General features: G+C 38.6%; 2 protein-coding genes across 2 annotated transcripts; both read left to right on the forward strand.

The window, feature by feature from the left end:
- Nucleotides 1–1,213: 1,213 nt before the first annotated feature.
- On the forward strand, nt 1,214–9,850 carry gdf9 (growth differentiation factor 9). Its single transcript, XM_067457969.1, has 2 exons — nt 1,214–1,843; nt 8,204–9,850. Exons 1-2 carry the CDS (start codon nt 1,489–1,491, stop codon nt 9,142–9,144), a joined length of 1,296 nt encoding a protein of 431 aa, XP_067314070.1. The 5' UTR covers nt 1,214–1,488; the 3' UTR covers nt 9,145–9,850.
- Nucleotides 9,851–10,535: 685 nt separating this feature from the next.
- On the forward strand, nt 10,536–15,983 carry nudt22 (nudix (nucleoside diphosphate linked moiety X)-type motif 22). The gene is made up of 6 exons (XM_067456669.1): nt 10,536–11,003; nt 11,431–11,935; nt 12,785–12,898; nt 13,006–13,103; nt 13,645–13,738; nt 15,639–15,983. Exons 1-6 carry the CDS (start codon nt 10,918–10,920, stop codon nt 15,738–15,740), a joined length of 999 nt encoding a protein of 332 aa, XP_067312770.1. The 5' UTR covers nt 10,536–10,917; the 3' UTR covers nt 15,741–15,983.
- The last annotated feature ends 386 nt before the right edge of the window (nt 15,984–16,369 follow it).

Consider the following 16,369-nt stretch of genomic DNA (forward strand, 5'->3'; position numbering starts at 1 on the left):
ATGAACTAACATATACATCAGTAAACACGTAGCATTCGCGCTAACATTACCCTGCCAGTACATAAAGACAGATCAAAGTGACATTACATTAACCAACCATTCAGAAACGTCCTGTTTAGCCTTAAATGTCGAATTTCGTTGGAGCTGTCATCTTGGTCTGACTCCGGTTCAAATTGACACAGTTGCACAGATCTCCTCAGACTCCTGTCGCCATTCAACAGTATCTGTCTGCAAACTGCAAGACTTCAAGTTACGTCCACTTCAAGTTACGCCTACAGCCTACTTTCAAATTACAGCGAGAGCGATTAGAGAAGTTTCGTATGCTTTTAGTAAATGAGTGAGGTTACTTACCTCATTAACAAAGGTCATAATGTTATGCCAATTGGTGTATATTTACACTTGTTTTTACCCACAATGTCACTTCCTGCATGATGATTTCTAAACAATAATATTTTATCATTCAGTATTGTCCAATAAAAACAATACCAATAAGCATATTTAGTTTTTAAACAGTTTGCTGTAAGAAAGATGAAGAAAGACGACATTTCTTAATAAATTGCCATTTTTTCAAGTTGGGAACATCCACATAAACCAAAGTTAATTTTAACTGAGTTTAATATTTTATCCAATAGGCCTATCAGTGTTCGGGACATCCTGTCATTAAGCGACTATAATTACAGCATTGATGCTCAGAATAAGAACAGGCTATAAATTATTTTTAACTCATGTTGGGACGAATTGTGTCCTCGTGACGTTATTTACTGACACCAAAAGCCCCATTTCTATTTTTAGACGAACTCGCTCTTTTCGGTGTTAAATTATTAAATACAATTTTATTAAAACATCTCAACATTTCTGTCGAGAGATTTACATACACTTAGTTTATTGTGCATGTAGGCCCCTATGCAAATATGCGAATGCATATGCGTTTATAAGACTTGTTTCTTTTTATAGGCTACTTTAGACACATCCGCGTTTATGCATGTCCAATGTGTTCTGTACTGCTCAATATTCAGTCGAATCCAACGTGAAGGATACATTATCTGTGAACACAATCATTAACTTAAGCGAATGAAAGGCAACAATCACAAAATAAACTCACGTAATTAACTTTTCAATTGTTTCAATGTGCATCCTCGACACAGATTATAACTTTATTTGAATGTTTCCTTAATATAACATGAGAAATGAGAAATGCGTAAACCGGGTCATTGAGTCGAACTCTCCGAAAAGAACCGGTTCGCGAAAATGAATCGTTCTTTGCATCAGAGTCTACAATGTAGCTAGACCTGATCAAACCCATCGACGGCTATAAGGTTTTGTTTGAGACGTTTTAACTCAAACTCGCTGATACAGTTTGTGGATATCTACACCGTATTTTGTGCTAAAAATCGCCCTGATTGCGCACACCTGTCTGTCAGGTTAGGGCGACGGAAGTGATCGAGGTTTGGCCGGAGACTGAAGTCTTGCCCGGGACTGCACTTTGTTATGGCGACGCTGCTTTTTAATTATGGCGCGCGTTGTTCCCTACCCAGATCCTTTATGGTTCTCGCGGTTATCGCCCTGTCATTTACATCATGCTACAACTCTGAAAACGAGTCTTTTGAACCCGACGTCTCCCTTCACCATGGTAATATCCTGAGCCCTTTGCTGAAGGCTTTGTCCGAGCAGAACCCTTGGGGAGAATTCACACCACGAGCCAAACCTGACTCCAGATATGTGCGTTACATGAAGAGACTGTATAAACTATCATCCAAACCCGACAGGAGTCACGAGGCCTCTCATCTGTACAACACCGCGCGTCTGATCACGCCTCAGGAGGAGTGTCTCGAGCAAAACCGAGGTAAGTTTACAAACTATTTGAATAGATGGAGTTGCGTTATAAATCTGGAACTCACGTTCTTACAGGGGGTATTCCTGAAAGCAGGTTATGTGTCGTACCCGGGTATGTTAAAGAGTAATTAAGCGGAAAACCTCAACTTTTGGTTCCAACGGAGGTAACTGTAGCCATAGCAACTCACTCTCTGACCATAAGCTGATGCGGAGCAGTTCATGATCCTAGGTTTGTTTGCTTAACAGTCATTCAAGATGTGTGTAATATAATTAATAGAGTTAAAATAATCGAACTAAATGTGTAGTTACAGCTATACAGCAATATAATAGGCTACTAAAGCACTATTATAATAAGATAATGTTTAAATGTTAATCCAGTTAAAATATATTTATTTATTTTATTGTCATCCCACACATGAATCTGCATTCAATTAATTAGCATCAAACAAGCAATATAATCCTTATTTCTTAGCGAATGCATATTAATTATTAAAAGAAGAGATTAAAAAACTATTGCACAACCACCAAATAGGTGTGCACTAAATTATGTAAACAGCCATTTTAAAAAAGGAGGAGGAAGTATGGACCCAAAGTCCTGTCTGCTTACAGGGATAGTTCACCCAAAAATGAAAATATGATGTTTATCTGTTTACCCCCAGGGCCTCCAAGATGTAGTTGTGTTTGTTTCTTCATTAGAAGACTCTTTTGACTTTTGCTGGATGTTTCAGAATGGTAAGCTGTCTATTCAGTAGTTTAAACTGATCATTACAAACACCAACAATCGATGGTGTCTGAATGAATTACTACGCTTTTATATGCTAAGTTTTTCGGATTAGTTTCAATTACCATCTAACGTTAGTTAACAAAGCTAAACAGCGTTGCACTTTGTGTCATGATTTACATAAGCTGTTAAACGGACCAACTTAAATAATAAAATACACTTACCGGTTGTGCACCATAAACAACGCCTTCTCCAGACGAAGAGGGAACTGCGTCATCTTTTAAGAATAATCTTTCTGCGAATCCAGCATTAAACTGATTGAGATTGAGGAAGCAGTCCTCAGCAAAATGTGCTGCACATAGTTTTAAATTGTGATTATAATTTTCCGGAACCGAGTTAAACATGAACTGTAGCCATTGATCTCTACGTACATCGTCCGTGGGAAGGCCAAACAAAGGTTGATTTGACTCCGGGATGAAAATAACAGCGTTTCAATGGCATGGCGACAAACACACTCTACAAAAACAACGCTTCCTATACTCGACCTGCGAGAGCAAAAGGACAATGCCCCCGAATTTGCGTGTTCTTGTGAGCGGAGGGTTCGTCAACAAACGGTTTTAGTTGTGTCATTAAAGCAGGAAGTGCAGGGGTGTGTAGTCCAAACCGGCCGTTCGCTGTAGGCTTTGAAAAGGAACTTCTGTTAAATAAAATATCTCGCTTGGCATTGAACTTTGAGCTTTATAATTTTACAGGTATTATTTATGCTCCAACAGCTACATTTCACACTAACTAAAGTTTGAAAGATGGAATCGCAAAGAATTGGACCTTTAAAGCCTGTGGCTCATGGTAACACATTGGTGTCTTTAAGAATTCCCAACAGCAACGCCATTACTTCCGTCCAAGGTCAAAGTCCTGGCACGATTATAGATATATTTACATATAGCCTATGCCTCAATCGACCAATCCGTGCAGGCACTAGCGGGCACCAATGATATATAGGCTATATATAGGCAGTATCTATGATCGTGCTGGGATTTTGACCTTATTGGACCTAATGGCGTTGGGAACACTAGATGAGATTCTGATATGAGGTAAAAAAAAAAAAAATACCATTAATACTGTTGGGTAGTGTTGTCAAAAGTACAGACAGCAATATCAAATCGGTACTGAAATGTTAAAAATGTGACGCTTGGAGCACTGTTGAGCTGTAATCGTAAACACCTCTGACTGGCCATTGTGCTCACACGCTCCTCAGATGTGCCTGTGATTGGCTACAATGATCAATATATCGCGTTATCGCGGTCGGTACTGTTGACAACACTACTGTTGGGTTTCTCACAAAAAAATAGATCGTTTCGTGTCTTAAAGGGTTAGTTCAACCAAAAAATATATTTATGTAATTGACTCACCCTAATGTCGTTCCACACCCGTAAGACCTCCGTTCATCTTCGGAATACAGTTTAAGATATTTTATATTTAGTCCGACAGCATATCTAAGTGTATGCACACTATACTGTCCATATCCAGAAAGGGAATAAATACATCAACAAAGTAGTCCATATGTGACATCAGTTAATTATTTAGAATCTTTTGAAGCATCAAAAATACATTTTGGTCCAAAAATAGCAGAAACTACGACTTTATTCAGCATTCTTCTCTTCCGCGTTTGTTTTCAAAATCTCAAATAAAGATTCATACGGTCATGAATCAGCGTATTGATTCATGGTTCGGATCCCGTATCAAACTGCTGAAATAAAGTGACATTGGTGATCCGAATGTTATATGTTAGTGGATGACCGTCAGTGAAGTGCCAGACTTCTGTTTTAAACTGCGCATTCAGCACCACCGCTGTCCAATCACAGAGTATACACAAGATCAAGAAATTAAAGTAAAATGGAATGTGCATTTAAATGTGATTTTTCTGCTGTTTGAAAGCGGCTCCCTGAGGCATGAAAATTTCTCGCAGTATTAAAGCTGTATCTGGTTGTTTAACATCTCTTAGCTCTGTATCTGTATGCTTGAAGAAAAAAATTGTCTCTATTTGCACTTTGAATATTGAGAATGACTTTAGTTATGGTTATTGTTTGCACTTATTATCAATTTGTAGGAAGGAGGTCAAAAGTTAAGCTTGTGCAGTTCTTAGGTCTGAAGAGACAATCAGGAAAGAAAACAGTACTGCTGTATTTTACTGTATATGATAATTCATACTCCGAAAGTAGAAATTAAATGACATTCATTACAAGATGATTAGTTAAAACATTTCAAATGCACCTGTAAACATTTTTTAATTTCTAGTCATGTATTTCATCATTGTGGATTTCTTAAAAATACTATGTAAAAATCTTGTCTCGTGTCGTTCTCGTGAAGAGATTAGTGTCTCGTCACACCCCTAGTCATTAATGACATACATTTGATTTTTGGGTGAACTAACCCTTTAAAACATCAATGTGTTGCCATGAGCCACAGAGTTTAATGTGGATTCGTATGTCTGTGTGTTTTTTTTTACTCTCATAGAAATATAACCCATTGACATGCATTATACAAGCAATAGTTGTATATTGCCCCAGGGCATCCAAGATGTAGGTGTGTTTGTTTCTTCAGTAGATAAACATCAAATTTCCATTGTTGGGTGAACTATTCCTCTAAAGTGATAGTTCACCTGAAAATGATGTCCTCATTCTGTACTCATCTGTCATTCCAAACCCATAAGACTTTCGTTTTCTTAACCCATTCGATTCATAGAGATTTCTTTAATGATCCTCCTTAATGTGATTTCCGACCTGTAAGGTTGCCAGAATAATAATCTTACACGGTGTGTTAATAGGCCAGAGGAGAACTGGCACCCCGACTGAGTCTGGTTTCTCCCAAGGTTTATTTTTCTCCATCATGCCCCGATGGAGTTTTGGTTCCTTGCCACTGTCGCCTTTGGCTTGGCTTGCTCAGTTGGGGACACTAAAAATATGATTAAAGTTATTCAACTTATTATACAAATAAAATATATGAATTAGGTCTTATTTAATTCTATAAACTATAATACTGATCTGCCAACATTGTCGCTATATGATAAATTAAAATAAGCTGATAACATCACTGTTTTCTCCAGTACGACTGTACAGCCAAATCTAATTTTGTCGCAATATTATCCTGTTTAACACTGTGAAGCTGCTTTGACACAATCGTGATTGTAAAAGCGCTATATAAATAAAGTTGATTGATTGATTGATTGAATGTTTTTAGGTGCCAAAGTGTTGGTAGAGGAACAGAAATCTTTTAGGTTTCTTAATTTTTTTTTAGTGGTCCCTGAAGATTTGGAACGACATGAACGTGAGTAACGATGACAATTTTTGGGTAAACGTTTGTGTACAGTGCTGCTTGCAAGTATGTGAACCCTTTGCAGAATTTTTTTGAAATGTGAATAATTTTAACAAAATAAGAGAGATCATACAAAATGCATGTTATTTTTTTATTTAATATTGTCCTGAATAAAATATGTTTACATATAGTCAACAACAAGACAACAAAGATAAATTAATTTTTGAAATTTCCCCATTCAAAAGTTTATGAACCCCCTTGATTCTCAATACTGTGTGTCATCACCTGGATGATCCACGGCTGTTTGTGATGGTTGTTCATGAGTCTCTTGTTTGTCCTGAGCAGTTAAACTGCCCAATGTTCTTCAGAAAAATCCTCCAGGTCCTGTAAACCCGTTTTCCAGCATCTTTTGCATATTTGAACCCTTTCCAGCAGTGACTGTATGATTTTGAGATCCATCTTTTCATACTGAGGACATTTGAGGGACTCGAACACAACTATTAAAAAAAGTTTCAAACACTCACTGATGCTCAAAAAGGAAGCATGATGCATTAAGAGCTGCGGGTAAAAATGTTTGAACGGGATGATGTACAATTTTTCTTTTCTTATTTTGTTTAAATATCCATTTGTCATATAGTACTGCCCTCCAGAAGCAACAGAAGAGCCTTACGCCGCATTCACACAGGGCGTAGGCGTTAACGCTTCCCATTTACTTTGAATGGGTGACATCATCCGTTGCCGAACTGAATTGTGGGTTCCGTCGTGGCGCTTCACTCGCGTTGCAAGAGGCAGAAGTTGAAGATTTCTCAACTTTTCAAGCGCAGGCGTCAACCAATCATATCACCGTATGCAAATATCCTACAGCAGACGCTAGCCAATTGCGTTCATTACTGCTCCGTGAACCATCCAGACGCAGCTCCCGGACCACTACGTGATATTCTTCGTATTTAATGTACTTCACAGCTTCGAGCACCTGTGCAGTGCACTGACAACAACTACAGGGGCAATCGCACTCACACATGCAACCAAATCGGCATCCATTTCGTCTCACAGACTAGCTGTCATAAAAAGGCGCTTTTTTTTGTTGTGTTTTGGTCCAAGCTAGCCTAGAAATCTAGACGCACCCTAGCGGCAGCAAATTTAATTTGCCCGCAAGTGTCGTCTAGGAACTCTCAATACCCTTCTGAGCAGTATTCCTCACAATCTGGACGGGCCAATCACATCATGTATAGATTCGGCGGGCGGGGCCATAATGACGACGGCCGAGTTGCATTTGCGTGCTTCTAGTAAACACAGAAACTGGCGAACGGCAGCGATCTTTCGAATCAGCTCTGACCGCGACTCTGGAAGACTTGGAGTTAAGCTTTTCTCTGAGAAAAGAACAAAGAACGGTACTGAAGTCATTCTTAAAAAGGGAAGATGTGTTCGGAGTTCAGCCAACCGGATACAGAGAATGTTTAATCAGTCAGCGAGCTCTGCTTCACCTTCGTTGCTCTGGTTGGTGTAGCGCTATCCTATCGCGTGCAGAGGGAGTTTGAAAGACAACCGTTTATCCCGCCCCTCAGATTGAGCCCTGTCTATGGTGAGTTTCCAGACCAAACATCTTGATGTGGGTCTGGCTTGTCAGGCTAGGTCCAAGCGGCAAGTTAATGTGATTGGCTGTTGTCACTATGACGATCGAGTCCAGCTTCAGCCACGCCCTCCGTCAAGCGTTAACACCTATGCCCCGTGTGAATGCGGCGTTACATGTTTCCCAGAAGACAAATTAAGTACAATTTCCATTGATCTTTAAATTCAACCCCTAACCCCCGATGCTTAATGCATTGTTTCTCCTTCTGGAGCATCAGTGAATGTGTGAACCTTTGAGGTCCTGCGACAACAGTATAGTACAGGGTTCCTCAAACTCGGTCTTGGAGGGCCACTGTCCTGCAGAGTTTAGTTCCAACCCGGATCAAACACCTGAGCAAGCTAATCAAGGTATTCAGGATCAGTAAAATCCTCACAGGGAGACGTTTGATCTGGCTTGGAGCTAAACCCTGCAGGACTGTGTCAGTTTGAATAACCCTGGCATAGTACATTACTATTTGGAATATTAATTGCTGCATAATGTGTACGTACTGCTTTATACGCTCTATAGTAAACACCACTCATAATGCAGTTAACAGTACAGTTGGGCGAAGCACTTTCTCCCATTCATCAAGTAATCGGGAGTGCACCTATTTATAAAGTCTTTGACCGCAGTCAAGCAATCACAAGTCGCTCACATGCAATAAATAATCAGTATAATTGTGGTTAAGAGAAGAATGTGTTCCTCAACCGTATGTTTTATCCTTTCAGAATTCTTCATGCAGGACATTTCCTACAGTCTGAATCGAGTGAGGACTCAGGAGCAGTTACTGAAGTCAGTCCTGCTATACTCTTTCGACCACAACCACATCACCCCTTTCACATCGCTTTGCTATCTTGATGTAAAGGAGCAGAAACCCTCCAAGGATCAGATGTGTTCTCACCATCTCCGCACCCAGCAGTCAGTCCCCCTGATCAGCTTCCACGTCCACACCGAGAGAAGAGTCCGTCGCCGCTGGGTGGAGGTTGACGTGACCTCCTTCCTCCAGCCTCTCATTCAGGCCCATAAGAAGGACATCCATCTCCTGATCAATTTGACCTGCGTTGAAGATATGGTCCCCAGACCCGGAGGCCAGATTCATAAGAGCCCGGTTGAGCTAACTCACAGATCTCCCTCCCTTCTTTTGTACCTAAATGACACCAGCGAGGTTGCGTACCAGAGAAGAGCCACGCAAGGTAGGATGGTAGATCTGATGTCAAACCACTTGGATGGAAGGTCCCCAATGCGGGAGTCAACTTCACGAAAGCGACGAGAAACCCTAAAGAGCACCGATTTGCCACATGTGAGTCCGGAAAGCAGCATGCCCAAACTCGTCCCCATGTATGACTTTCCGACAGATGACTGTGACCTGTATGATTTCAGAGTGAGCTTCAATCAGCTCAAACTGGACCACTGGATCATAGCGCCTCACAAGTACAATCCAAGGTACTGTAAGGGGTCTTGTCCAAGGGCCGTGGGATACATCTATGGGTCACCAGTGCACACCATGGTTCAGAACCTCATTTACGAGAAGCTAGACTCCGCTGTGCCCAGACCTTCATGTGTGCCCTCAGAATACAACCCATTAAGTGTCCTGACCATTGAGAACGACGGCTCCATTGCCTACAAGGAGTATGAGGAGATGATCGCTACCAAATGCACTTGTCGATAAGAATAATTTGGCTGGTGAAATTTTTTTGGGTGCTATATTTCTTTGTAAAACACTGTCCTTGTTTTTGTTTTTTGCACTGCCATTCTAATTATGAAGATGATGATAATGAAATTACTTGAGCACATGTATCAGATAATTAACATCACTTTTTTATTTGAATGAATTATGCAATTGTGTTGTTTTGGTGTTTTCTTAGACACTTCTAAGATTTGTCTGTATGCTATTTTATATATGAGGGTATTTAATTTGCTTAAAGGATTATTTTCTTCTTTGTTGACCAGTTATGTTGTTTTAAGTTCTTTTCTTTAGGTTGGTGGTCTTGTCTTGCACTTTCTATTCCTTAAATGTGAATAGCAACATTTTAATACTCTAGTTCTGGACAGAATATGAAAAGTGTAGTTCTATTGTCTTATCAGAACACTTTTACATTGTTTTTTTAAAACGAGGAATTGCAGACGGTTGTCTCATGGGCAACCTCTCTCTTCTTGATGTCCAGAAAATAAGTTGCCTTAATCGTGGGCAACTTGATATTTGTGTATTAACAGCTTTAAAGAAAGTAATAGAGGATGTTTCACATGCCTATTTATATAATTTATGTCTGTGTAATTTGGTCAGCCTGGCTTTGGTTTCTCACTTAAAAGGGAATTGGAAAAACCCCATATAAAAATATAAAATAAAAACAACAATTCAGCAAGCAAACTTGATTTTTTCTTTTCTTAAATCACTAATTAGATTGTAATTAAACGTTTTGTAGCTCGGAGGAAAGCTGACTTAAATGACCTGAAGGCTTTATTTTTTACTAAAAGTCTCTTAACATGTGGTTTATTTTTCTTTTTTCTAAGTGGTTTTTGAATGGTGATTGAAGCTGTGGGTGAAAATAAACGGTCAAAGTTTTTTTTTTATTATTAAAAAGGGGGACAAATTCAGATAAAGGGCGTTTTTACTCCTCACTTGAGATAAAAGTGTGGTGTAGAAGTAGCTATGTACATACTTTCCATGAGCATTTGAGTTTAAGTAATATCGAGTGTTATATGTTTCCGTTATTTTATGCTGGCTTCGTTCACTTGCCATTTCCGACTTCGTAAATCATGATTACGAGCTCATCGCGGTCATCGCGGTCCATGGTTTTGACCATAGACCGTAAAAAAATATTAAATATGGTTTTGACTCGAGAGGACGTGTTCATGGTTTTTTTTTTTTTTTTTTTTTTTTTTTTTGTTTGTTTACTAGGAAACTAAGTCCGATAATTCCGATAGCACTTGAAGTCAGCATTAATCACATAAAATATACGACGTACCCTGTGTTTAGTTTGTTACGTTTGGTTATCTCCATATTATCTCCACTATAACGTTGAATCCAAGCTTTTATTTTGAAGTAAGGCGCTTCCGGAAGTTGTTCAGTTAAGAGTCCTGCCTTTTAGACAAGGAAGTAAGTTTTGGTTAGTAGCTGTAATTGTCAACAACAGAAGTGGCAGTCTTAAAGGGGAATTTTAACTTGTTGTTTCTTAGGAATTAAACTGCATACGTTTGTAACCTTTGTTGGCTGTTAATGTGTAAAGGCTAATCCTATTATAGTTGAGACAGTCCACAGGAAACTGGGAACAGACGTCGACACAAGGCATCTGTCAGTTGATTCATGACTAATTAATTCTGTCTAAAAAACATACAGCCCGTCTAGGTGCACACTGTTCAGAAAAGCATGCCTATATGGGCACCTCACTAAGAAGACACCCATGCTGAAAGTGCAATTAGGAGCAGTTTGAAAGGTTTTGTCATGGATCCAGAGGTGTCCCTCATGCTGCACTGTGATCCATTACAGGCTCTTGGCGAACATCAAATACACATAGAAATTTCAGACAGGTACAGTATATTTCCCTCATAAGACCCAGGAAAGAATTTAGTATGTGTCATGCCATTACATCGTTTAGAGCATTACAAACAAATAGGGGAAAATTTGAAATATATTTTATTCATGCTTATGCTATGTCATCGTAAGTGTCCTCCTCAGTAGTTTAAACAATAAAATGACATGTATATACCAAAACAATTCGATTTTTTTTATTTATTTTTTGGAAACCTCCAAACAAATTATATCTGAATAGCCCTGAATGTGCTCTTTACATGATATCCAGGTTTAAAACTGAAAACTGTATGATGTCAGAGAAATTCACTAAACTATAATGTCCTCGTAAGATGACAGTGGCACCCAGGAGGATATAGTTTATACACATTTAATACTTGCTGCTGTAAAAATGATAGTCTTTTATGTGTTATGCTCCCACACTAGATTCAATCGACAGAGTTTCCCTGAGATCGAGCAGCATATTGAAGCCGTGTGGAGTGACAGATTGACCAAAGAACCGTGGCTCTTCAATGGCGCTAAATTCCGACTGCATTCAGCGATGCTCTGCGTCGTGGACAGTGGAGCAATGGGAGAACAGGCTGTCCAAAACCTAACGCACTTACGAGGTGTTGTAGGGGACCAATTAGAAAGTGGAAATACATCATCGAACAGATTAACAAAACATGAGCCATCATGTGTCCTTAAGTTACACTTAGGCCTGACCTGTTATAAAGACTATCTCGGGACTAACTGGTCACGAGAGGCAGGGAACCTGCAGAGTCATGGACGAAATGAATGTGCAGATCCACAGGCCTTCCTCGCGCAGCCGCTGGGGGTGGGCGCTGTCATGGCAACCGCAGACGGAGATGTTGTCCTGCTGAGGAGGAGTCAGAAAGTGGCAGAGGCTGCAGGACTGCTAGATATACCTGGAGGTCACCCTGAGCCAAAGGTGAGACACATCATCAGTATCTACTACTAAATAATACCATATAATACTCAATTTAAGAAAATAAAACCTCAGATGAACAATAACACATATCACATTATTTGTTTAACAAAAATATGAACACTCAATTTTTAAAAATTAAAAGAACATGATTTTTGGGTCAAAATGACCTAAAGAGTGCAGAAGAGTTAAACTGTAATATTTGTTTAAGTAATATTAATATTAATGTTTAAAATGATTATTTCTTTGGATTTAAAAAAATATTTATTGGAAACATTTGGGATAATATGAATACAAGTCAACAAAATATATAACATTGTTCTAGTGTTTTTTGGAAATAAAATAAAAATCTCACACATTATGCCTTTTAAGTGTTTTTAAAATATTTTAACTAGTATTAATATTTTTTTTAAATATAAAAACCCCTAAAAATTAACTTTAAAAAAGATTTTGCATTGTTTTTTTGCATTGTAACTGAATTTATTTTTGACAAATTATGTAACAAAAAGCCATTTATAGTCTCCCATTGATGTCTGGGGAAAAATTTGCTTTTAGAATTCCTTAAAAACCCTCAACACTGTACAAATGTAGAATAAATGTGTAATATACTTATTAAAAACATCGTAAGTGAAACTTTTTTTGTGTGTGCTAACATACAACTATTTTTTTTTCTGTTTAAAGAGCTAGCAAATGTCAACCAACACAAGTAACATGCAAATTAGATGAAGGGAAACTATTTTTATTTTCAGTAAATGTCTCACGACGTAAAAAAGACTGCATATTAGCGTATTAACCAGTATATTTTATTAAGGATATATAATGTGAAATGCAGTAATATATCTCTGTGTGCAGATGGTGTGTCCAGGGGTCAGTGAGGAGGCCATATGTGTAGAGCTTCTGCAGGGTAAGGAGAGAGCCGTTGTTTCAGAGATCTTCTCTTCTGTGTGTGCAGAGATCAGTGATGAGGTGCGTATCTGCAGATCTGAAACACACTTCTTTAATAACGTATGGGAAACCTTGGCCGTTGGTCTCATCATCTCTTTCATTGCTGCTGTTGTTCTTACTCATTACAGGTGAACGTTCCTGTCAGTTCTCTAAGCAAACCGATGTTCATGGGAATTGCACTGAACCACACCAGTGCAGGCCGCCCCAGCGCAGAGTTTTATGTTCGGTAATCCCCATCCCATGTCGTCTTAAAGGGTTAGTTCACCCAAAAATGAAAATTATTTCAATAATTACTCACCCTCATGTCGTTGGACACCCGTAACACCTTCGTTCATCTTCGGAACACAAATGAAGATATTTTTGTTGAAGGCTGATGGCTGAGAAAGGCTTCAGAAAGGCCTCTATTGGCATCTTTGCGGATAAAATCATTATTTTGCTTTTTTTGCGCACAAAAACTATTCTCGTCGCTTTGTAGAATTATTGTATAGCCACTGTAGTGAGATGGACTTTGTAACGACATCTTTAGTGCCTTTTATGGGTTTTGTCAGTGGGAATGTACTGAATGCCAATGGAGGCCTTTCTGAAGCCTTTCTCAGCCATCAGCTTTCAACAAAAATATCTTCATTTGTGTTACGAAGATGAACGAAGGTGTTACAGGTGTCCAACGACATGAGGATGAGTAATTAATGAAATAATTTTCATTTTTGGGTAACCTTTATTCTGTCGTCAATAAGCCGTTATTTTACATGTTTTATTACTCTGTGAAGGTGCACTTTGGCGACAGAGGAAGTAAGAGATTTCTATAGACGTGGAGGTCCTGAGGCCAACGAGTCCACTGACATATTGTTTCTTAGTCGAGAGGTAAGCATTTAAATAAATGTAGACAAATCCACCACATCAAGATGTTGGCTGTGTCCGAAATCACATGCTTTCTTGGGTTGGTACTTATTAGGGGTTCTAGCCTGACGTCGTCATACTCAATTCTAGTTCAGAATACGAGTCTGAAACTGCTCCATTGGGCTGTAATAATGGGGCGTTTCAACCGAATCAGAAAAGACATAAATTGGATAGAACCAATCAGAGCAACGCATAATGTTAGTTGTCAAATGTCAACAGAAATCAAATGCACTGTATTGCCAAGTGTGCGGTTTTCCCAAGGGTTGTGTTTTATGTCCGCAGGTTGAAGTGAAGCGACCTCAATTATGTGATATATAGACCCAGGAATTCAAATTTTAGTGGGCAACCTTGCCAAAATAACACATTTTACCCCCCAAACGCCATTTTTTCCCCCGGAGAAACCCTTCGAGAAGCTATTGTTTTGGCCTAGTAAAGCGGGTTTTGTTGTAAAAACTTGGCAACCCTTTCTGCACGCACGTAGGAATAAACAATCTTTGCCGGTGTGGTAAAAAAAAAAAAAAAAAGAGTTTACACAGAGTACTTACCAACATGATCATCATTTCAGAGAGAACTAGTAAAGGTGAATGCATATACGAACAAGTTCTCTGTTTAGGATTAGAACAAATTCAACCAAGCGCCTTTGATGATATGGATGATTACGTTACTGTTTATCATCTGTCCATCATCATCTAAAGCCTGCCATGACAATTTCATTGGTCCGAACAGTTTCTGTTCAGGCATAAATACTCCTCTATGGATCAAGTCCAGATCGAACTGCCCGAGCTTAAATGTTGTTGGCGGGGCTGAGTTCAGCTGGCATGATATAATTCTGCAGCTGTCAGGTGTTGTTATTCGACAAACATTTGTGTCTTGTACACGTAAACATAATAATAATTATGAATAAACTGTGGCACTATGCGAAGGGGAGAAGAATCAATGTGTGCGTCACGTTTAATCAATAAAACACTTCCGCCAAGGATACTCCAGTGTATTCTCACTCACGACTCCTCAGGAAGCCTCCTCACTCCTCCATTCTGGCCTCCTCGTGGTGCAATTAGAGAACTGAGATCTCCTACAAGATGGCTGAGCTCCATCGGTTTCCGGGTCATAGGATAGAGGAGCGAGGAAACGAGGAGGGATATTGAGAAGCACCCCAGGGTCATTTATAGAATGGGTGTGGCCAAGTGCACACAAAAGCTTACAACTCTTAAACGAAAATTTGGAACTTTAAACAAAGCAACTTTAATGGAGATCAGACCATAGGTGGTGCTATAACTGTTAAAAAGAAATATTTCATATGGTAAATTGCCTGTATTGGCTTTAAATTGTTTTTCTTCTATGATTTAAGTGGTTACATGTTTGCTAACTAAAACAATACCTTTTTACGCCTTCAAACTGCTTGAACCCTGATAAATGCTGTTTGCAGCTATATTTATGAATATGTTTTATGACCGCAAAAGTATGTTCTATAGAGTACGAATGTAAACTGGAGGTACTACATTTGCCATGTCATTATCATGTGACCGACCACTGCCATTCACAAATCCTCTCCCATGGCCTCATGGGATAGTAAATTGTCTATTTTATGCACACTTCAGAATTTCACAGGAGGCAGTAGGTCATCCAGGTACTTTCTGCCTACTATTTTATGAGTCGGACATACTTCTGTCACATATTGACAATTTCGACCGTTAGACAGTAGGGAAGTTGTGTTTTAACTACACCCTTTTGTACACCCATTTCATTCACATCTCACTACATATACAATATGTCTACAATATAATCATTAAAAAGATTACCTAGAATCTCAAAAGACATTGTGTAGATTAATTTTTGCATTTCTGTCATTTTCTCTATTCTACAGAAAATGCTCCAATTAAACGAGCGCTCCCCCCTGTGGTCAGAGATGTGTCCTTCAGCTAAAGGTGCCGTGTTGCTGTATCAGAGGGTGATGCCCGATTACTGATTTAACCAGATGCACAACCACCTCAGTGATTACATCAATTTAACGTTTATGATATATCATGTTTAAAATTTTAAACATCCTATAAAAATATATTTTGTATAATGGTGGATGATAAAGGTGTAGTATTTTCATATTTACACAAAAATGTTCTTGTACTGAATATATATAAAGTATATTTTGCAGAGGTACCTATAAAATTTATTCTTTAAGCAACTTTTCATATTAAATAAATAAAAGTTTAAACACAAATGACTAAGACCTTTTAATTTGGTGGAGCAAGTTTGCTATGAAATTGTGGGATTCACAGTGAAAAGTCCCTTCAAAGAAGGGAACAATATATATTACGAAATAAATTGTGAATGTGTAATTATTAAAATACTTATCAAGGCAAAACAAATGATTCAAATAGGATCTGGAATGATGAGAACTTCCGGTTCAAATTTATTGATAGAGCAGTTTTCACAATAAATATTTTTCCAAAACAGTTCAACAGAGAATATTCCCTTACAAGCCCAAAATGTGACAATGGCAAGGAGAAGCTCTGTAGATTTACACACATTTACAAAATGTTCTTGAAAGGATGATCAGTGCAAATATTGTACAGATGGATGTTAAGAAATATTTGTATT

The sequence above is a fragment of the Pseudorasbora parva genome, chromosome 11 (genome assembly GCF_024679245.1).
Source record: "Pseudorasbora parva isolate DD20220531a chromosome 11, ASM2467924v1, whole genome shotgun sequence".
NCBI lineage: Eukaryota > Metazoa > Chordata > Actinopteri > Cypriniformes > Gobionidae > Pseudorasbora > Pseudorasbora parva.